Consider the following 24,123-nt stretch of genomic DNA (forward strand, 5'->3'; position numbering starts at 1 on the left):
TGGTAGAGGTCGCGGGTTTGGGAGGTGCTGTCGAAGAAGCCTTGGCGAGTTGCTGCAGTGCATCCTGTGGATGGTGCACACTGCAGCCACAGTGCGCCGGTGGTGAAGGGAGTGAATGTTCAGGGTGGTGGATGGGGTGCCAAACAAGCGGGCTGCTTTATCTTGGATGGTGTCGAGCTTCTTGAGTGTTGTTGGAGCTGCACTCATCCAGGCAAGTGGAGAGTATTCCATCACACTCCTGACTTGTGCCTTGTAGATGGTGGAAAGGCTTTGGGGAGTCAGGAGGTGAGTCACTCGCCGCAGAATACCCAGCCTCTGACCTGCTCTCGTAGCCGCAGTATTTATATGGCTGGTCCAGTTAAGTTTCTGGTCAATGGTGACCCCCAAGATGTTGATGGTGGGGGATTCGGCGATGGTAATGCCGTTGAATGTCAAGGGGAGGTGGTTAGACTCTCTCTTGTTGGAGATGGTCATTGCCTGGCACTTATCTGGCGCGAATGTTACTTGCCACTTATGAGCCCAAGCCTGGATGTTGTCCAGGTCTTGCTGCATGCAGGCTCGGACTGCTTCATTATTTGAGGGGTTGCGAATGGAACTGAACACTGTGCAGTCATCAGCGAACATCCCCATTTCTGACCTTATGATGGAGGGAAGGTCATTGATGAAGCAGCTGAAGATGGTTGGGCCAAGGACACTGCCCTGAGGAACTCCTGCTGCCCTGGGGCTGAGATGATTGGCCTCCAACAACCACTACCATCTTCCTTTGTGCTAGGTATGACTCCAGCCACTGGAGAGTTTACCCCCTGATTCCCATTGACTTCAATTTTACGAGGGCTCCTTGGTGCCACACTCGGTCAAATGCTGCCTTGATGTCAAGGGCAGTCACTCTCACCTCACCTCAGGAATTCAGCTCTTTTGTCCATGTTTGGACCAAGGCTGTAATGAGGTCTGGAGCCGAGTGGTCCTGGTGGAACCCAAACTGAGCATCGGTGAGCAGGTTATTGGTGAGTAAGTGCCGCTTGATAGCACTGTCGACGACACCTTCCATCACTTTGCTGATGATTGAGAGTAGACTGATGGGGCGGTAATTGGCCGGATTGGATTTGTCCTGCTTTTTGTGGACAGGACATACCTGGGCAATTTTCCACATTGTCGGGTGGATGCCAGTGTTGTAGCTGTACTGGAACAGCTTGGCTGGAGACGCAGCTAGTTCTGGAGCACAAGCCTTCAGCACTACAGCTGGGATGTTGTCGGGGCCCATAGCCTTTGCTGTATCCAGTGCACTCAGCCGTTTCTTGATATCACGTGGAGTGAATCGAATTGGCCGAAGACTGGCTTCTGTGATGGTGGGGATATCGGGAGGAGGCCGAGATGGATCATCCACTCGGCACTTCTGGCTGAAGATGCGACACTATCTCAGACATTTCCCCACTTACCTGCGACACTATCTCAGACATTTCCCCACTTACCTGCGACACTATCTCAGACATTTCCCCACTTACTTGCGACACTATCTCAGACATTTCCCCACTTACCTGCGACACTATCTCAGACATTTCCCCACTTACCTGCGACACTATCTCAGACATTTCCCCACTTACCTGCGACACTATCTCAGACATTTCCCCACTTACCTGCGACACTATCTCAGACGTTTCCCCACTTACCTGTGACACTATCTCAGACATTTCCGCAGTTACCTGCGACACTATCTCAGACATTTCCCCAGTTACCTGCGACACTATCTCAGACATTTCCCCAGTTACCTGTGACACTATCTCAGACATTTCCCCAGTTACCTGCGACACTATCTCAGACATTTCCCCACTTACCTGCGACACTATCTCAGAAATTTCCCCACTTACCTGCGACACTATCTCAGACATTTCCCCAGTTACCTGCGACACTATCTCAGACATTTCCCCACTTACCTGCGACACTATCTCAGACATTTCCGCAGTTACCTGCGACACTATCTCAGACATTTCCCCACTTACCTGCGACACTATCTCAGACATTTCCACAGTTATCTGCGACACTATCTCAGACATTTCCGCAGTTACCTGCAACACTATCTCAGACATTTCCGCAGTTACCTGCGACACTATCTCAGACAGTTCCTCACGTCTCTGCGACACTATCTCAGAGATTCCCTCCTGTACCTGTGCCACCATTCCACTAATACAGGAGATGGACTCCCCCATCCTCTGGGCTATGGTGGAGAGTGTGCGTGACACCTGTTCCAGTACCTCGCAAATGTGCTGCTGTGCCTCGATCATTCTCCTTTTAAAGGATGGCCCCCGGGGTTCAGCATCTGCGTCCAGCTGAGCAGAGCCTGCAGATGAGTGCGCCCACCGACGCGGACCCTCCACATCTGTCCCTGCTACCAGTGTCTGCTCGTGCTTACTTGTGTGTGGTGACTCACCAGGTGCCAACCCAACCAACTGACTACTAGGGCCCACCGAGGTGTGAGTATCTGTGCTGGTGGATGGCTCGCTAAGATGTGACAGTGCGCCCTCAGAGGTCGGCAGGTCCTCTGAGGAATCACCCTCTGCTGTCACTGAGGTCGTAGAAGGGCCTGTAAGAGAACAGAAGGCAATATTAAGTATCATCGTGGATGTGTCATGTTGCAATGAGCATACTGAAGTGTTCAACATGGCAAGCATTGTTAACACAATTCATGTTGTGTGTGATGAATGTTAAAGTTGTGTCACCACACAACTGTGGGGTGCCAGTCTCGGCATTCCCGACAGACAGGCACTCGAGGGTGCAGCTGATCTGCAGGGCCTCCTCCTCTGTCTCTGTGAGGGCCACAAGAAATAGTTATTATCTAAATAATATTAGAAGACCTTAAAGTGGACAAAGTGATCCAGGCTCAAAATTCATATGCGGCAAATTCTGGAACTCTCACAATTTTGTCTGAAACTGCAACCTCTCTGCCTTCAGATGGTAACCTTTATCCTCGTCTGTATCCTGAATTGTCTCAGTATATGGGGCTGAGTCTGAATGATGAAGAGATACAAAAGAACATGGCTGTGGATGCAGCAACAGAGCAAGCTGTTGCTAGGCCATCTAGTATAAATTACATGGTGCCACCAGTAACTGGAAATGATTTGGGTCTTCGGAGAGCTCAAGGCAAACAGCTCTTGACTGTTTGAGCCTCCAGTCCCCACCCTCTCGCGCGCATTTTGCGCTCTCTTCTCCTAGAAGGGGAGAAAGGTCAGACGTGTGAGTGAGTGAGGGTGAAGTGGTCAGCCAATGAATGCATTGCTTTGGGTGAGGCTGACCATGAAAGAGGTGCATCAGAGGGTGAGTATGAGACAGAGACATCACATTGGATGAGGATTTGAGTGGTAGTGGTGAGGACACAAATGGGGAGGTGAGGATGTGCTCAGGATGTGCAGGTAAGTTGAGGATGAACCTTAAGTGGGTGTGAGGAGTGATGTGATGGAGTAGTCTTGACAGTGCAGAATGAGTTGGGAGGGTGGGGTGATGTGCACCACGGAATGCAGGAGAATCAGTAAGTGTACTCACATTTGCTGACCTAGTTAGGTCATTGAACCACTTCCTGCACTGGACCCAAGTGCGGGATATGATGCTCCTGCTCGTGACCTCCTCTGTCACCTCGAGCCAGACCTTCTTGGTGGCAGAGGCAGGGTACTTCCTCCTGTCGGCTGGGTCAAATAGTTCCCTCCTCCTTCTCACCCCAGCCAGTAGCAGCCGAAGTGAGGCATCGCTGAATCTTGGAGCAACCTTGCCCCTGTGCTGCTCCATTGGGTCTTCTTGCTCCTTGCTCCAGCAAAATCTATTGGAGCAATGGAGCAATAGCCCTTTAAACCCAGACGCTCCAGCTGAGAGCCTGTCATGCGGGTGTGCAGTCCACCCACTGCGCAGCTTTCGGATGGCAAACCCGGAAACAGATTAATGGCCACCAACTAAGTCGCAATCGCATGGGAAACGGTAAGATTTTATTATTTGGGTTTGCCCATTGACCCCCCCCCCGCCCTCTGCTACCATCCCGCTGCCCTTTTAAATCAAGCCCTTGGTGTCCAGAGAGACTTGGGTGTCCTGGTACAAGAAGCACAAAAAGTTAGCATGCAGGTACAGCAAGCAATTAGGAAAACAAATGGCATGTTGGCCTTTATTACAAGGGGGTTAAGAAATCTTACTACAATTGTACAGGTGAGACCACATCTCAGAGTCTAAATGGGATAGAGGAGCAAAGGGATATATAGAGGCGCAAAGGGATATAAGACCACATCTATGAACAGTTTTGGTCTCCTTATCTAAGAAGGGATACACTTGCCTTAGAGGCGGTGCAACAAAGGGTCACTAGATTAATTCCTGGGATGAGAGGGTTGTCTTATGAGGAGACGTCGAGTAAAATGGACCTATAGGAGTTTAGAAGAATGAGAGGTGATCTCATTGAAGCATACAAGATTCTGAGGGGGTTTGACAGGGTAGATGCTGAGAGGTTGTTTCCCCTGGCTGGCGGGCCTAGAACTAGAGGACACAGATGCAGAATAAGGGGTCGGCCATTAAGACTGAGATGAGGAGGAATTTCTTCACTCAGAGGGTTGTGAATCCTTGGAATTCTCTACCCCAGAGGGCTGTGGATGCTGAGTCATTGAGTATATTCAAGGCCAAGATAGATGGATTTTTGAACTCTAGAGGAATCAAGGGATATGGGGATTGGGTGGGAAAGTAGAGTTGAGGTCAAAGATCAGCCATGATCTGATTGAACGGTGGAGCAGGCTCGAGGGGCTGTATGGCCTACTCCTGCTCTTATTTCTTATGTTCTTATATCCCTTTGCTCCTCTATCCCATTTAGACTCTTATTATCCAAGCAGTATGTGGCCTCCTTATTCTTCCTACAAAATGCACCACCTCACACTTATCTATATTGAAATTAATTTGCCAATTTCACGTCCACTCTGCAAGTTTATTGACATCTTCTTGCATTTTAGTGCATTCTTCCTTTTATATTAACTATAACCCCCAATTACGTGTCGTCTGCAAATTTTGAAATTGTACTTCCGATTCCCGAGTACAAATCATTGAAGTAAATTCTAAACAATAGTGGTCCCAGCATCGATCCCTGTGCAACACCAATTCCCACCTTTTGCCAGTCTGAGTAGCTACCCTTAACCCCTAATCTCTGTTTTCTGTTTTGTAGCTAGCTTGTTATCCATTCTGCTACCTGTCCCCTGACTCCACATGCTCTGACCTTAGTCATGATTCTACAATGTGGTATCTTATCGAAGGCCTTTTGAAAATCTAAATATATTACATCTACTACATTACCCTTGTCTACTCTTTCTGTTACTCCATCAAAGAATTCAATAAGGTTAGTTAAGCATGACTTTCCCTTCTGAAATCCATGCTGACTATTCTTTATTATATTTTCATTTTCTAGATGTTTTTCTATTACATCTTTCAGTGAAGATTCCATTATCTTTCCTACCACCGATGTTAAGTTAACTGGTCTAAAGTTCCCTGGACTTGTTCTATCTCCCTTTTTAAATATAGGAACAATATTAGCTGTCTGCCAGTCCTCTGGCGCTGTTTCCTTTTCTAATGAATTTTGATATATAACAATATAACAGTAAGAACATAAAAAATAGGAGCAGGAGTAGGCCATACGGTCCCTCGAGCCTGCTCCATCATTCAATAAGATCATGGCTGATCTTCGACCAAAACTCCACTCTCCCACCAGATCTCCATATCCCTTGATTCCCCTAGAATCCAAAATTCTATCTAACTCAGCCTTGAATAATTTCAATGACTCAGCATCCACAGCCCTCTGGGGTAGTGAATTCCAAAGATTCACAACCATCTGCGTGAAGAAATTCCTCCTCATCTCAGTCCTGAATGGCCGCCCCCTTATTCTGCGACTATGCCCCCTTGTTCTAGACTCTCTAGCCAGGTAAAACAGTCTCTCAACATCCACTCTGTCAAGCACCCTCATAATCTTATATGTTTCAATAGATCACCTCTCATTCTTCTAAACTCCAGAGAGTGTAGGCCCATTCTACTCAATCTCTCCTCATAGGATAACCCTCTCATCCCAGGAATTAATCTAGTGAACCTTTGCTGTACCGTCTCCAAGGCAAGTATATCCTTCCTGAGATAAAGTCTATGTAATAGCGCCTCTGCTATCTCTTCTCTAACATCTTTTAATATGCACAGATGCAATCCATGCAGACCAGGGATTTTATGCTCTCTAACTTTGATTAGTTTATCAATTATCTCTCCCCTTTCTATCTGAAATGTTTTAATATCTTTTTTGTCCTCCTCTTCTAATGTCATGCCTATCTTGTTAGGCTCCCTGGTAAATACTGAAGCAAAGTAACTATTCAATATTTCTGCCATTTTGCTGTCATTACCTGGTGAGTTTATCTTCTGCATGCCCTGGTGGCCCTATCCCTATCCTGATTTTTCTTTTATTATTTATGTGTCTGTAGAATACTTTACGATTTCTTTTTATATTCCTCGATAATTTAATTCTGTAGTTCCTCTTTGCTTTCCTAATTGTTTTTTGACATCTTTCCTAACCTTTTCGTATTCCCTTTTGGAGAGAATGCTTTTTTTAGTTTCAATTTTACCCTTATCTCTTTATTCATCAATGGTGTTTGATTATTGGCTAGTTTGCTTTTGTTTTTTAGAGGAATATATTTCTCCTGAACGCTATTGATCGCAGTTTTAAGTATTTCCCACTGCTGTTCTATTTCCTTGTCTGTCAAAATTGTTTTCCAGTTTACCTTCCCAAGTTCTCACCAAGAGTGGCTCGGTAGCACCACTACTGACCGAACTGGCCGACTCCTGAAGGACATAGCTGCCAGACTGGGCCTGCAACAGGTGGTGAGCGAAGCAACACGAGGGAAAAACCTACTTGACCTTTCCCTCATCAATCTACCCGTCTCAGATGCATCTGTCCATGACAGTATTGGTTGGAGTGACCACCTTAGAGACGAAGTCCCGTCTTCACACTGAGGACACCATCCAACATGTTGTGTGGCACTACCACCATGCGAAATGGGATAGATTCAGAACAGATCTAGCAGCTCAAAACTGGGCACCTGTCAGGTGCTGTAGGCCATCAGCAGCAGCAGAATTGTATTCCAGCACAATCTGTAATGGCCCGGCATATTCCTCACTCTGCCATTACCAACAAGCTAGGGGATCAACCCTGGTTCAATGAGGAGTGTAGAAGAGCATGCCAGGAGCAGCATCAGGTGTACCTAAAAATGAGGTGCCAACCTAGTGAAGCTTCAACACAGGACTTACATGCATGCTAAACAGCGGAAGCAACATGCTATAAACAGATCAAAGCGATTCCACAACCAACGGATCAGATCAAAGCTCTGCAGTCCTGCCACATCCAGTTGTGAATGGTGGTGGACAATTAAACAACTAACGGGAGGAGGAGGCTCCATGAACGTCCCCATCCTCATTGAGAGCAGAATCCAGCACATGAATGCAAAAGACAAGGCTGAAGCGTTTGCAACCATCTTCAGACAGAATTGCCAAGTGGATGATCTATCACACCCGCCTCCCGATATCCCCACCATCACAGAAGCCAGTCTTCAGCCAATTTGATTCACTCCACGTGATATCAAGAAACGGCTGAGTGCACTGGATACAGTAAAGGCTATGGGACCCGACAACATCCCTGCTAAAGACTTGTGCTCCAGAACTAGCCAAGCTGTTCCAGTACAGTTACAACACTGGCATCTACCCGACAATGTGGAAAATTGCCCAGATATGTCCTCTCCACAAAAAGCAGGACAAATCCAATCCGGCCAATTACCGCCCCATCAGTCCACTCTCAATCATCAGCAAGGTGATCATCCACATCATGGCTACTATGGACACCACAAACTGCCGGCTCACAGTGGAGAGAATATCCAAGAAGATCACGCATATAGACACAGACATCAAGTTTTTACAGAGCTGCAAGAAAGCAGACAAGATCCCGAAAGGACTACAGATCGCGAACCCACTCAAGTCGACATACAACTCGGATTACGCTGAGAGACTCTGCCGTCGTACCTCTCGCACACTCCGCAACCATCTCGTACGCCAACTCTGCAGCAGACACCGCAACCTCGAAACCAAGATAGAGTCCATACTCTCAACCTGTACTCAGGACACAGCAGACCAGCTACGAGACACCGCCAATCAGACGGGGCAACGGAACTACGCTGCCTACATGAAAACCAAGAGCAGGAAGCTTCAGAAACTCGGCATCACCACCAGCGTTAACCAAGCCTCCCCCGGTACCACGGTTCCAACTACAGGCAAGTCTATCGTCAATTTATCCGACCACACCCTTCAACCAGACGAAATCGAAGTTCTCAGCCGAGGGCTCAATTTCTGCCCCACCACCAAAATGGACCCCATTGGTCTCGCGGCGGACACAGAGGAATTCATCAGGAGAATGAGGCTCCGGGAATTTTTCCACAAATCCCAAGATTTCAGCAGCGAACCCAATGAGACAATCAACGATCCGGAACAGCAGACAGAGGGATCCGCGGTACAGCAACCGAAGAAGAAAGAGTCAATTTGGACTCCTCCGGAGGGTCGCTGCCCTAAGCTTGACATGTATGCTCAAGCTGTCAGGAAATGCGTCAATGCCAGATTCATCAGCCGCACTCACAAGACAGTCCAGAATGTCACCCGAGCACAACGCAACGCCATCGATGCTCTCAAGACCAACCGCAACATCGTCATCAAACCAGCAGACAAAGGAGGAGCCATCGTCATACAGAACAGAACGGACGATTGCAAAGAAGCATACCGACAACTGGACAACCAGGAACACCACAGACGGTTACTCGCAGATCCGACCAAGGAGCACACCCACCAGCTCAACAAACTGATCAAGACCTTCGATCCAGACCTTCAAAGCATCCTACGCGCTCTCATCCCACGTACTCCCCGCGTGGGAGACTTTTACTGCCTCCCAAAAATACACAAAGCCAACACACCCGGACGTCCTATCGTATCAGGCAACGGAACCCTGTGTGAGAACCTCTCTGGATACGTCGAGGGCATCCTGAAACCCATCGTACAGGGAACCCCCAGCTTCTGTCGCGACACTACAGACTTTCTACAAAAACTCAGCACCCACGGACCAGTTGAACCAGGAACACTTCTCACCACGATGGACGTCTCGGCACTCTACATCAGTATCCCCCACGATGACGGCATCGCTGCAACAGCATCAATACTCAACACCAACAACAGCCAATCGCCAGACGCCATCCTACAACTCATCCGCTTCATCCTGGATCACAATGTCTTCACCTTTGACAACCAGTTCTTTGCCCAAACACACGGAACAGCCATGGGGACCAAATTCGCACCCCAATACGCCAACATTTTCATGCACAAGTTCGAGCACGACTTCTTCACTGCACAGGACATCCAACCAACGCTATACACCAGATACATCGACGACATTTTCTTCCTATGGACCCATGGCGAAGAATCACTGAAGAGACTACACGATAACATCAACAAGTTCCATCCCACCATCAAGCTCCTCAGAATCGGTTTCTTTCTTGGACACACGAATCTCCATCAAAGACGGGTACCTCAGCACCTCACTCTCCCACAAGCCCACGGACAACCTCACGATGCTCCACTTTTCCAGGTCCCACCCGAACTACGTCAAAGAGGCCATCCCCTATGGACAGGCTCTGCGAATACACAGGATCTGCTCAGACGAGGAGGAACGCGATGGACACCGACAGAGGCTGAAAGACGCCCTCGTAAGAACAGGATATGACGCTCGACTCGTCGATTGACAGTTCCGACAGGCCACAGCGAAAAATCGCATAGACCTCCTCAGGAGACTAACACGGGACGCAACCAACAGAGTACCCTTCGTCGTCCAGTACTTCCCCGGAGCGGAGAAACTACACCATGTTCTCCGCAGCCTTCAACATGTCATTGATGACGATGAACACCTCGCTAAGGCCATCCCCACACCTCCACTACTCGCCTTCAAACAGCGGGTACGGTAGCATAGTGGTTATGTTACTGGGCTAGTAATCCAGAGGCCTGGACTAAAATCCAGAGACATGAATTCAAATCCCGCCACGGCAACTGGCGAATTTAAATTTAATTAAATTCAATTAATTAAATAAAAATCTGGAATTAAAATACCAGTATCAGCAATGATGGCCATGAAACTACCGGATTGTCGTAAAAACCCATCTGGTTCACTAATGTCCTTCAGGGAAGGAAGCCTGCCGCCCTGACCCGGTCTGGCCTCTCTGTGACTCCAGACCCACAGCAATGTGGTTGATTCTTAATTGCCCTCTGAAATGGCCGAGCAAGCCACTCAGTTGTAAAATCTCGCTACGAAAAGTCAAAATAAGAATAAAACCGGACGGACCACCCGGCATCGGACCACGAGGCACCGGACACGACAACGGCAAAACACCAAGCCCAGTCGACCCTGCAAGGTCCTCCTTACTAACATCTGGGGACTTGTGCCAAAATTGGGAGAGCTGTCCCACAGACGAGTCAAGCAACAGCCTGACATAGCCATACTCACAGAATCATATCTTTCAGCCAACGTCCCAGACTCTTCCATCACCATCCCTGGGTATGTCCTGTCCCACCGGCAGGACAGACCCACCAGAGGTGGCGGTACAGTGATATACAGTCAGGAGGGAGTGGCCCTGGGAGTCCTCAACATTTACTCTGGACCCCATGAAATCTCATGGCATCAGGTCAAACATGGGCAAGGAAACCTCCTGCTGATTACCACCTACCGTCCTCCCTCAGCTGATGAATCAGTCCTCCTCCATGTTGAACACCATTTGGAGGAAGCACTGAGGGTAGCAAGGGCACAAAATGTACTCTGGGTGGGGGACTTCAATGTCCATCACCAACAGTGGCTCGGTAGCAGCACTACTGGCCGAGTCCTGAAGGACATAGCTGCTGGACTGGGCCTGCGGCAGGTGGTGAGCGAACCAACACGAGGGAAAAACTTACTTGACCTCGTCCTCACCAATCTACCTGTCGCAAATGCATCTGTCCATGACAGTATTGGTAGGAGTGACCACCGCACAGTCCTCGTGGAGATGAAATCCCGTCTTCGCACTGAGGACACCATCCAACGTGTTGTGTGGCACTACCACCGTGCTAAATGGGAGAGATTCAGAACAGATCCAGCAGCTCAAAACTGGGCATCCATGAGGCGCTGTGGGCCATCAGCAGCAGCAGAATTGTATTCCAGCACAATCTGTAACCTCATGGCCCAGCATATTCCTCACTCTACCATTACCAACAAGCCAGGGGATCAACCCTGGTTCAATGAGGAGTGTAGAAGAGCATGCCAGGAGCAGCACCAGGCGTACCTAAAAATGAGGTACCAACCTGGTGAAGCTACAACTCAGGACTACATGCATGCTAAACAGCGGAAGCAACATGCTACAGACAGAGCTAAGCGATTCCACAACCAACGGATCAGATCAAAGCTCTGCAGTCCTGCCACATCCAGTCGTGAATGGTGGTGGACAATTAAACAACTAACGGGAGGAGGAGGCTCTGCAAACATCCCCATTTTCAATGATGGCGGAGTCCAGCACGTGAGTGCAAAAGACAAGGCTGAAGCGTTTGCAACCATCTTCAGCCAGAAGTGCCGAGTGGATAATCCATCTCAGCCTCCTCCCGATATCCCCACCATCACGGAAGCCAGTCTTCGGCCAATTCGATTCACTCCGCGTGATATCAAGAAACAGCTGAGTGCACTGGATACAGCAAAGGCTATGGGCCCTGACAACATCCCAGCTGTAGTGCTGAAGACTTGTACTCCAGAACTAGCTGCGCCTCTAGCCAAGCTGTTCCAGTACAGCAACAACACTGGCATCCACCCGACAATGTGGAAAATTGCCCAGGTATGGCCTGTCCACAAAAAGCAGGACAAATCCAATCCGGCCAATTACTGCCCCATCAGTCTACTCTCAATCATCAGCAAAGTGATGGAAGGTGTCGTCGACAGTGCTATCAAGCGGCACTTACTCACCAATAACCTGCTCACCGATGCTCAGTTTGGGTTCCGCCAGGACCACTCGGCTCCAGACCTCATTACAGCCTTGGTCCAAACATGGACAAAAGAGCTGAATTCCAGAGGTGAGGTGAGAGTGACTGCCCTTGACATCAAGGCAGCATTTGACCGAGTGTGACACCAAGGAGCCCTCGTAAAATTGAAGTCAATGGGAATCAGGGGGAAAACTCTCCAGTGGCTGGAGTCATACCTAGCACAAAGGAAGATGGTAGTGGTTGTTGGAGGCCAATCATCTCAGCCCCAGGGCATTGCTGCAGGAGTTCCTCAGGGCAGTGTCCTTGGCCCAACCATCTTCAGCTGCTTCATCAATGACCTTCCCTCCATCATAAGGTCAGAAATGGGGTTGTTCGCTGATGACTGCACAGTGTTCAGTTCCATTCGCAACCCCTCAGATAATGAAGCAGTCCGAGCCTGCATGCAGCAAGACCTGGACAACATCCAGACTTGGGCTGATAAGTGGCAAGTAACATTCGCGCCAGATAAGTGCCAGGCAATGACCATCTCCAACAAGAGAGAGTCTAACCACCTCCCCTTGACATTCAACGGCATTACCATCGCCGAATCCCCCACCATCAACATCCTGGGGGTCACCATTGACCAGAAACTTAACTGGACCAGCCATATAAATACTGTGGCTACGAGAGCAGGTCAGAGGCTGGGTATTCTGCGGCAAGTGACTCACCTCCTGACTCCCCAAAGCCTTTCCACCATCTACAAGGCACAAGTCAGGAGTGTGATGGAATACTCTCCACTTGCCTGGATGAGTGCAGCTCCAACAACACTCAAGAAGCTCGACACCATCCAAGATAAAGCAGCCCGCTTGATTGGCACCCCATCCACCACCCTAAACATTCACTCCCTTCACCACCGGCGCACTGTGGCTGCAGTGTGCACCATCCACAGGATGCACTGCAGCAACTCGCCAAGGCTTCTTCGACAGCACCTCCCAAACCCGCGACCTCTACCACCTAGAAGGACAAGGGCAGCAGGCGCATGGGAACAACACCACCTGCACGTTCCCCTCCAAGTCACACACCATCCCGACTTGGAAATATATCGCCGTTCCTTCATTGTCGGTGGGTCAAAATCCTGGAACTCCCTTCCTAACAGCACTGTGGGAGAACCGTCACCACACGGACTGCAGCGGTTCAAGAAGGCGGCTCACCACCACCTTCTCGAGGGCAATTAGGGATGGGCAATAAATGCCGGCCTTGCCAGCGACGCCCACATCCCGTGAACGAACAAAGAAAAAAGCCACCCAACCTCAAACAGACCATCGTTCGCAGCAAATTACCCAGCTTTCAGGAGAACAGCGTCCACGACACCACACAACCATGCCACGGCAACCTCTGCAAGACATGCCAGATCATCGACACAGATACCACCATCACACGAGAGGACACCAGGTACATGGTTCATACTCCTGTGACTCGGCCAACGTTGTCTACCTCATACGTTGCAGGAAAGGATGCCCCGGAGCATGGTACATCGGCGAGACCATGCAGACACTGCGACAACGGATGAACGGACACCGCGCAACAATCACCAGACAGGAGGGTTCCCTCCCAGTCGGGGAACACTTCAGCAGTCAAGGACATTCAGCCTCTGATCTTCGGGTAAGCGTTCTCCAAGGCGGCCTTCGAGACACACGACAACGCAAAATAGTCGAGCAGAAATTGATAGCCAAGTTCCGCACCCATGAGGACAGCCTCAACCGGGATCTTGGGTTCATGTCACGCTACACGTCACCCCACCAGCGAAAAAAAGTAATCTGTTTTTAATACAACGGGTCATTCTCTGTCTTTCTCTTCCTTTTGGATGTTTCTCTCTCTCTCTCTGTCTTTTGTTCTGGCCGTTTGTATATTCAGTGGTCCTGTAGGTAACATCTCTCTGTCTGAACACTTTGATTGCCTTGACAACGGGCAGTTGGAAAGATTATCTGTAATCACCAGGTATTGTTCTCTGACTATAAATGCGGTAACCTTCCATGGAATCCCACACTCATCTGACGAAGGAGAAAGCCTCCGAAAGCTTGTGATTTTCAAATAAAACAGTTGGACTATAACCTGGTGTTGTAAGATTCCTTACATTTATCAGCAAAGTGATGGAAGGTGTCGTCGACAGTGCTATCAAGCGGCACTTACTCACCAATAACCTGCTCACCGATGCTCAGTTTGGGTTCCGCCAGAACTCGGATCCAGACCTCATTACAGCCTTGGTCCAAACATGGACAAAAGAGCTGAATTCCCGAGGTGAGGTGAGAGTGACTGCCCTTGACATCAAGGCAAAATTTGACCGAGTGTTGCACCAAGGAGCCCTAGTAAAATTGAAGTCAATGGGAATCGGGGAAAACTCTCCAGTGGTTGGAGTCATACCTAGCACAAAGGAAGAGGGTAGTGGTTGTTGGAGGCCAATCAACTCAGCCGAAGGACATTGCTGCAGGAGTTCCTCGGGGGAGTGTCCTCGGCCCAACCATCTTCAGCTGCTTCATCAATGACCTTCCCTCCATCATAAGGTCAGAAATGGGGATGTTTGCTGATGATTGCACAGTGTTCAGTTCCATTCGCAACCCCTCAGATAATGAAGCAGTCCGTGCCCGCATGCAGCAAGACCGGGACAACAACCAGGATTGGGCTGATTAGTGGCAAGTAACATTCATGCAAAACAAGTGCCAATGACCATCTCCAACAAGAGAGTCTAACCACCTCCCCTTGACATTTAACGGCATTACCATCGCTGAATCCCCCACCATCAACATCCCGGGGGTCACCATTGACCAGAAACTTAACTGCACCAGCCACATAAATACTGTGGCAACAAGAGCAGTTCAGAGGCTGGGTATTCTGCGGCAAGTGACTCACCTCCTGACTCCCCAAAGCCTTTCCACTATCTACAAGGCACAAGTCAGGAGTGTGATGGAATACTCTCCACTTGCCTGGATGAGTGCAGCTCCAACAACACTCAAGCAGCTAGACACCATCCAGAAAAAGCAGCCCGCTTGATTGGCACCCAATCCACCACCCTAAACATTCACTCCCTTCACCACCGGAGCACCGTGGCTGCTGTGTGTACCATCCACAGGATGCACTGCAGCAACTCGCCAAGGCTTCTTCGACAGCACCTCCCAAATCTGCAACCTCTACCAGCTAGACGGAGAAGAGCAGCAGGCACATGGGAACAACACCACCTGCACCTTCCCCTCCAAGTCATACACCATCCCGACTTGGAAATATATCACCGTTCCTTCATCATCACTGGGTCAAAATCCTGGAATTCCCTTCCTAACAGCACTGTGGGAGAACCTTCACCACACGGACTGCAGCGGTTCCAGAAGTTGGCTCATCACCACCATCTCAAGGGCAAATAGGAATGGGCAATAAATGTTGGCCTCGCCAGCGACGCCCACATCCCATGAACGAATTTTTAAAAAGTTCCATTCTCATCCTCTCAAAATTGGCTTTTTTCCGTCTATTAATTTGGTCTTTGTCTCACTTATGTCTTTCTCAATCATTATTTTAAACCTTATTATGTTATGATCGTTACTGCCTCGACGTTCCCTTATGCTTACCTCTCTTATTTTCTCCAGTTGATTTCCCATTACTGGATCCAGCAGTGATTCCTCTCTTGTTGAGTTTCTCACATACTGGGTAAGAAAGGAGTCATGTACACACTGTAAATGCCCCATTCCCTTTTCCCTTTCCCTACCTCTTCTTTCCAGTTTATTTGTGGGTAGTTGAAATCGCCCATGATTATTATTCAATGTTTTTTACTCATTTCATAGATTTGTCTACATATTTCATTCTCCACTTCCCTTCTGTCGAATATCCCTATTAACGTGATCGATCCCTTCTTATCCTTTGTCTCAATCCATATGGATTCTGTTTCTAAATATGATTTATGTCCCTTTTTTCTATTGCCATTATGTTGTCTCTAATTAATACAACTACTTCCCCCTCTCGTCCTTCCCTCTTCTTTCTAAATGTGTTATACCCTGCCTGTTCTTTATGCAGCCATGTTTCAGCTATCCGTATTACATCTGGCCTCTGGCTACAAATTATTGCCTCCAATTCCCCTGTTTTGTTTCGCGTGCTTTGCACATTGCTGTACAGGCAATTTATTTTGTTCTTAACAATTGTTCCCCTCACTTTATTTTTTGCAGACATTTTGTACTCATGTTCTATAATTGTATTTGTTCCCTGACTGTACATTGCTGCACTTATTGTGCTGATGGTACTCCCATGATAAAGAAAAAATTGCATTTATACATCACCTTTCTCAACCTCAGGACGTCCTAAAGCGTTTAACAGCCAATAAAATACATTTTGAAGTGTATTCACTGTTGCAATGTAGGAAATGCGGCAGCTAATTTGCATACAGCAAGGTCACATAAACAGCAAAAATGACCAGATATTCTGTTTTCGTGATATTGGTTGAGAAAAAAATATTGGCCAGGACACCCCTACTTTTTGTTGAATAGTGCCATGGGATCTTTTATGTCCACCTGAGAGGGCAGACGGGGCCTCGGTTTAATGTTTCAGCCAAGAGACAGCATCTCCGACAGTGCAGCACAGCCTCAGTGATGCACTGGAAGTGCCCGCCTACATTTTGTACTCAAGTCCCTGGAATTGGAGTTGAATTCACAACCTTCTAACTCAGAGGTCAGGATGCTACCACTGAACCACAGCTGATACTTACGATGCTTGGTGGGGAAGGGAAGAGTAGATAATTAAATCCTACCCCTTCAAAGAGATGTGTTTCCTGCACCCAGTGGCACATCGCCTGGGCCTAGTTTCCTAAGCCTTTCTAACTCTGTCATAATATACCTCAAGTATGAACATTCAACTGATTGATTTTAATGCCACATTTTATTTTTCTTTGTAGATTTTATCAATGATAACATCGCAGATGACATTCAATGCTTGAAAAGGGTGGTGAGAGACCGCCAAGGAATGAATGCCTGGTATGTTAAAACCTGTTCACTGTTTTGCCTCTAGCCTTGTGTTTCAATACCATTTGCATTTGGGAGTAATGGAGCCCTGTCGGTTGGTGTCTGCAAACACTGCAGCCTTGCTCTAAGAACAGTCTATAAGAGCCACAGCTTCAATGCACTGGAAAAATCAGCCATCTTTCTCCATTGAACATCCTCACACACTGTCGGAGTGAAACCGAGATTGATTGGCTCATTCACTGATCAATACCTTGAGTGCTTGGTGTCTGTATGTGACACCATGCTGTGCCATACTTGCTTTCAGTTCTTGGCCGGTTCTTGATAGTTCTACTTCTGAATAGTGAATGATTAATTCACATCAAAATGAACAAATAAAGAAAGATAAAGGCAAAAGGAAGAAGGCTGTTCCTGATCAGGATTGGCCATCCCTGGACAGTTCCAAATGTTACAAAATAAGGGCACACCAAACCCGACCTACTACATCCAAGGGAGGGCTGCGTTGGGTTATTGATTGGTTATTGGGGGCCACACATACACCCCAACTGAACACCACTTTAACGTAGAAAAATGTCCCACAGTGCATCACAGAGGGCTGAGGAAAACAATGAACATCAGGTCAAAGAAGGAGCTATTAGATGGGGTGACGAAAAGCTTGGTCAAAGAAATGGGTTGTAAGGAAAAGGAGGAGTAAACATTGGAACAGGAGTAGGCCATTCAGCCCTTCGAGCCTGTTCCACCATTCAATTAGATCATGGCTGATCCGTATCTTAACTTTGTTTACCTGCCTTTACTCCATATCCCTTGATACACTTAATAGCGAAAATCTATCGATCTCAGTCTTGATAGCTCCAATTGACCCCAGCAACCACAGCCTTTTGGGGGAGAGAATTCCAGATTTCCACTACCCTTTCTGTGAAAAAGTGATTTCACTCCAGAATGGCCTAGCTCTAATTTTAACATTATGCCCTCTTAGAATTACATAGAATGTACAGCACAGAAACAGGCCATTCGGCCCAACTGGTCCATGCCGGTGTTTATGCTCCACACAAACTTCCTCCCTCCCTACTTCATCTAACCCTATCGGCATATCCACTTTTCCTTTATCCTTCATGTGTTTATCTAGCTTTCCCTTAGAGACATTTATGTTTGTCGCTTCAACTGCTCCTTGTGGTAGCGAGTTCCACATTCTAATCGCTTTCTGAGTAAAGAAGTTTCTCCTGAATTCCCGATTGGATTTATTAGTGACGATCTTATATTTATCTGGGTTTCCTAGAACATGAATCACAAAAAGTTAGTATGCAGGTACAGCAAGTGATTAGGAAGGCAAATGGAATGTTGCCATTTATTGCAAGGGGAATGGAATAGAAAAGTAGAGATGTTTTGCTACAGTTGTACAGGGCATTGGTGAGACCACATCTAGAATACCGTGTACAGTTTTGGCCTCCTTATTTAAGAAAGGACATAATTGCTTTGGAGGCGGTGCAGAGAAGGTTCACTTGACTGATTCCTGGGACGAGGGGGTTATCTTATGAGGAAAGGTTGGACAAGTTGGGCCTGTATACACTGGAGTTTAGAAGAATGAGAGGTGACCTTATTGAAACATATAAGATCCTGAGGAAACTAGAAGGTGTAGATGCTGAGAGGATGTTTCCCCTTGTGGGAGAGACTAGAACTAGGGGCCACAGTTTAAATATAAGGGGTCTCCCATTTAAGACAGAGATGAGGAGAATTTTTTTCTCTCAGAGGCTCGTGAGTCTGTGGAACTCCCTTCCCCAGAGAGCGGTGGAGGCAGGGTCATTGAATATTTTTAAGGCTGAGTTGGATAAATTCCTGATTAACAAGGGAGTCAAAGGTTATAGTAGGTAGATGGGAAAGTAGGGTTGAGGTCACAATCCGATCAGCCATGATCTTATCAAATGGCAGAGCAGGCTCGAGGGGCCGAATGGTCTACTCCTGCTCTTAATTCGTATGTTCGTATGTTATGGCCACCAGTTCTGGTCTCCTCCACAAGTGGAAACACCTTCTGTACGTCTGTCCTATCAAACCCTTTCATAATCTTAAAGACGTCTATCAGGTCACTCCTCAGTCTTCTCTTTTCGAGAGAAAAGAGCCCCAGCCTGCTCAATCTTTCCTGATAGGTGTAACCTCTCAGTTCTGATAACATCCTGGTTAATCATTTTTGCACCTTCTACAGTTTCTCTGTATCCTTTCTATAATATGGAGACCAGAACTGTTCACAGTACTCCAAGTGTGGTCTAACCAAGGTGCTATGCAAGTTTTACATAACCTCTCTGCTTTTCAATTCTATCCCTGTAGAAATGTACCCGTGCTTGGTTTGTTTTCTTCATGGTCTTATTAACCTGCATGGCTACTTTTAGCGATTTGTGTGTCTGTACCCCCAGATCCCTCTACCCCATTTACACCATTATCCAAGCAGTATGTGGCCTCCTTATTCTTCCGACCAAATGTAATGCCCCACACTTATTTATATTGGAATTCATTTGCCAATTATACACTCATTCTGCAAATTTATTAATGTTTTCCTTTTTTTTGTCGCAGTTCTGGTATCACCCTGGTAAATCTTTTTTGAACCCTCTCCAGTGGACAGGTCCATCTCAGTGTTTAGCAACACGTTACACTGCTGTAATGTTTAAATATCGAGCTGTTAATGTTAGGACACAGTATTCCTTCCTGTGCAGGACATTGAGTTAATGATAAAATGTAGAGCATTGAGTGCGTGAACCGTGTATTAGCTTCTGTGCAGGACGTTGAGTTAATGATAAAATGTAGAGCACTGAGTACATGAACCGTGTATCACCTTCTGTGCAGGACGTTGAGTTAATGATAAAATGTAGAGCATTGAGTGCGTGAACCGTGTATCACCTTCTGTGCAGGACATTGAGTTAATGATAAAATCTAGAGTATCTAGAGCTGGGACAGTAACTCCCCCCATCCCTTTCTTCCCAACCACCCCACCCCAAAAGAAGGGAGTAGCTGCCGACTCGTGTTCAGGCAGTGGAACTGTCCCATTGGCCCAGTCCGGCAGTGGGGATGGGACATGCTCTTTGCAGTCGGGCCGGGGGGGTGATCCCATTGAAGGGAGGGAGAAAAGGGGGCGTAAAAAATCCTCCCATTGGTTTTAAGGAGGAGGAATCTGCTGCTCTTTGCCACAGATATAAGTCTGTGGGACACAGCCTGTTAGCCAAGCCTGCTTTAAGAAGCCTTTCGCTTCCTTCAAGCACACGGTGAGTGTGTACAATGATCCTTTTCTGGACCTGGTCTGCAGGTTGGGGAAGGAAATCCCCATGTGATTACTGTCAATGCACCTTGTTTTGTCATTTTAAAGAAACCCACGACTAACTGCGTTAATTGTTTTGCACGATTTGAATTCAGAACCTTGGGTGAAGCCAGCTCCAACTCTAATCGTGTCGAGCGGACCTCCACCTCTTGCATTGTGTGTACCTGTAGAGGGCAGGGAATGACTGCATAGCCCGATTGGTTCAAGTCCTCAATCTGATTGCTAACACTCTCCTCCATGAATCAGAAGGTTGTGGATTCAAGACCCACTCTCTTGTTCTGGATTTCCCAACCAGGGGAAACAGCTTCTTTGTATCTACCCGAGTGAATCCCTTTATCATTTTAAATATCTCAATTAAATCACCGCTCAACTTTCTGAACTCAAGGGGATACAAACCAAGTGTATGCAGGGAAATGGAAGGGCGGAAGGTGTTTGGAGAACGAATTCCGGATGTGGGGCCACGATGGCTGAAGCTGCAGCCACCATTAGTGGGAGGAGTTGGGAGTCAGAGGAAGGAAGGGTGGGAAATAGGGTTGTAGTGCTGGATGAGGTTATGGAGATAGAACGGGAGGGATTTAAATACAAGGATAAGAATTTTAAATTTGAGGCATTGGAGGACCGGAAGCCATTGTAGGTCGATGAGGATGGGTGTGCTGGGAGAATGGGTCAGGCAAGTGGGCCTCGGTATAGGATAGGATACTGGCAGCAGAGGTTTGGATGAGATTAAGTTGGTACAGGGTGGAAGATGGGAGGAGAGCATTGGAATAATCCATGTTCAGTCCAATTACTGTTTAACAGTCAAAGTTGCTCAGCCGATTTGTTTTCACGAATCAGCGCTGGCTCCCAAATGTCTGATGCAAACTGACCTGTCAATGGGCGTCTTCTTCACCAGCAGTTGCTGGAGTGTTTAGTCTTATAACCTCACACCCAGCATGAACATAAGATCGGGCTCTTCGTGCAATGACCCTTCACACTCACTGTCTTGCTGAACAATAACTTGAGTGAATTGCTGGACACCTGCCGGCATCACGAGAACTGGACAAAAGGCCTGGTTCAATCCCTTCAGGAGAGGAGGGACAAAACTGGGGCAAGAGAAAGCCCTCAGCCCCCTGATACCAGTAAATAAATAAGAATGTTGCTGGGACTCTGGCTATTCATTGCCACAGTTTTATCGTGTCTGACGCTTTTTTCTTTTGCAGGAATGGCTGGAAGAATAATCGCAAGAGGAGAGAGCATGAAGATTATCTGGATGATTGCCATTTTTAATGGGTGAAAGAGCCGATCCATTGGGCCTGCTTGCTGCATGTGTTGCTTTTACTAGTTCGCTTGGAGATGTGAAATAGACAAAGTTATGCAATCACTTTCTGTGCCTTTGATTGGTGAAGTGATTGGAATCCACTGCCATCTATTTGTCATCTTGAAGGAACTGATTTAGTCCAGTGAAAGAAATGTTGCCCTCTGCTCTGGACATGGTCTCCACACGATCCCATGTCAGTGTGGAGTGGAGTGACCTGTGTGGGACTGAAAGATTCAGGCCAGGAAGGTCCGAGCTTCAGCCTTTCCATCTGTGCTACATTAACTGCCTTGGTCAGGGCAGGTGTGGGTGAGTGGTAGTACTACAATTAGCAAGTGGTAATACTTCAGTGACCCTGAGCTAGAGAGGCTAACAATTAGCCACACACCCCACCCCGTTCACCATCCAGTGATCACTGCTGCAAAACTCGACATCGCCACGTCAGCACTGGGAATTTCCTTTGGGATTTTCCGGATTGGCCGCCACAACTTTGGCGGAAACCCCAGATAAATTATGTAAACAGGACTTCCACCAATCTTCTGCTGAAATTAAGGCGGTCGATCGAGGGAATCCTCGAGAAAATGGGGGTTAGCTGAGGATCAGATGAGGCTTCCCACAGTTGAATATCCTGCCAACATCCAGTGTCTGTGGCCAAGCAGGAAGAATGGTCACTTGTCCCCTCACACTGAGAAACCATCATATCCTGTGGAACTGACTCGAGCTCAAGTCACCACCTCGAAGAGCGGAAAGGATAAAATTGCTGGGGGAGAGGGAGAGGAAACTGACTCACGTTGGGTATAAATTGGAAATCCATCTTCATCAGCTCAATGTAGAGTTTGCTTCATTTCTTCAAACTCACGAGCAATCAGATCTTTCCATCTAATGCAGTAAACTTCACTTCAGTCCTTTCGAGACACTTAACAACAGAACACCGAACAATAAGGCAACAACAGAACCTCTGGGGTGGTGACACCATCACATTGGCAAGGACATCCACCGCTACTAATTATTTTCAAACTTGTTAATTAACAGTTGGCACAGAGAAAAGTCTAACTGAACAAGTTGTACATGTTTGTGCAATAGTGGGTAGAGTGAATGATATCTGTTGGTCAGTGTGAGTCTATCAGGGCCTGAGGTCAAAACCTCCTTCAAGATGGCGACATTAACACTGGAGCTTATTACAGTGAGAGGCTACCATGGTAACCATTAACTTGCTCCAGCCTTGCACTAATTCCTTTCATTGCTTATAATCCATATTATTGTGTATTACACAGTGAATACGTTCTGCGCTGAAACGCTTCTCGTTGTGATTTAAATCGTGGGATTTCCACCCCGTGGCAATTATTTTACAGCTGTCCGCATTAAATAAACAAACACAACAAATATCAGGCCTCGAGTGTTTCATTTCCGTTTCGCACACATTCCTGACCCTTCCACTCTCACGGTCACTGGACCGCAGGGGTGGGAGAATGAAACAATTGACAGAAAGGAATGGTGTACTTGAGGAGTCAAAGACAGAATCGATTCGGTTAGAATTGAGGAACAAAGAGGAGCGATTATGCTGCTGGGTGTATCCTCTCGGCCACCAAATAGTGGGAAGGAGATAGAGGAGCAAATTTACAGGAAGATGCAAGAACTATAGAGTAGTGATAACGGGAGGGGGGCTTCAATTATCCCAATACAGACTGGGATAGTAACAGTGTAAAGGGCAAAGAGGGGGAGGAATTCCTGAAATGTGTTCAAGGGAATTTTCTTGATCAGTGTGTTTCCAGCCCAACAAGGAAGGAAGCAGTGCTGGATCTAGTTCTGGAGAGTGAAGTGGGGCAAGTGGAGCTTGTTTCAGTGGGGGTGTTTTTGGGGAACAGTGATCATGATATAATTAGGTTTAGAATAGTTATGGAAAAGGACAAGGAACAATCAAGCGTAAAAATACTGAACTGGAAGAGGGCGAATTTCAGTGAGTTAAAAAGGGATCTTGCCCTGGTGGATTGGTAACAAAAATTGGTGGCAAAACAGTAATTGAACAATGGGAGGCCTTCAAGGAGGACATGGTTCGGCTACAGAGAAGACACTTTCCCACAAGGGGGAAAGGAAGGGCATCCAAAGCTGGAGCTCCCTGGATGACTAAAGATGACTAATGAAATACCATGGATAAATAAAGAGATAAGGGTAAAATTGAAGCTAAAGAAAAAGGCATACACTAAGTACATAGACAATAAAGGAGAGGATGACAAAAGGGAATACGAAATGATTAGGAAAGAAGTCAAGAAAACAATTAACAAAGTGAAACTATGAAATTAAATTATCAAGGTATATAAAAGGAAAAATAAACTATTCTACAGACACAAAAATAACAGAAGAAAAATCAGGATAGGGATAGGGCCACTAAGGGATGCACACAATGAACTCACAGGTAATGAGAGCAAAATGGCAGAAATATTAAATCATTACTTTGCTTCAGTATTTACCAGGGAGACTAACAAGGTGGGCAGGACATT

The 24,123-nt window shown here is 47.2% G+C and overlaps 1 protein-coding gene across 1 annotated transcript in view; it reads left to right on the top strand.

Annotated features, from left to right (window-relative positions):
• Positions 1-23,000, top strand: part of LOC137327027 (lysozyme C-like) — a 64,373-nt gene extending 41,373 nt beyond the window's left edge. The window contains exons 5-6 of the mRNA XM_067992407.1: positions 16,967-17,045; positions 21,531-23,000. Coding sequence (XP_067848508.1) covers positions 16,967-17,045; positions 21,531-21,597 — 146 coding nt within the window. The 3' untranslated portion in view covers positions 21,598-23,000. The remainder of the gene's footprint in view (positions 1-16,966; positions 17,046-21,530) is intronic.
• The last annotated feature ends 1,123 nt before the right edge of the window (positions 23,001-24,123 follow it).

The sequence above is a fragment of the Heptranchias perlo genome, chromosome 11, assembly GCF_035084215.1.
Source record: "Heptranchias perlo isolate sHepPer1 chromosome 11, sHepPer1.hap1, whole genome shotgun sequence".
NCBI lineage: Eukaryota > Metazoa > Chordata > Chondrichthyes > Hexanchiformes > Hexanchidae > Heptranchias > Heptranchias perlo.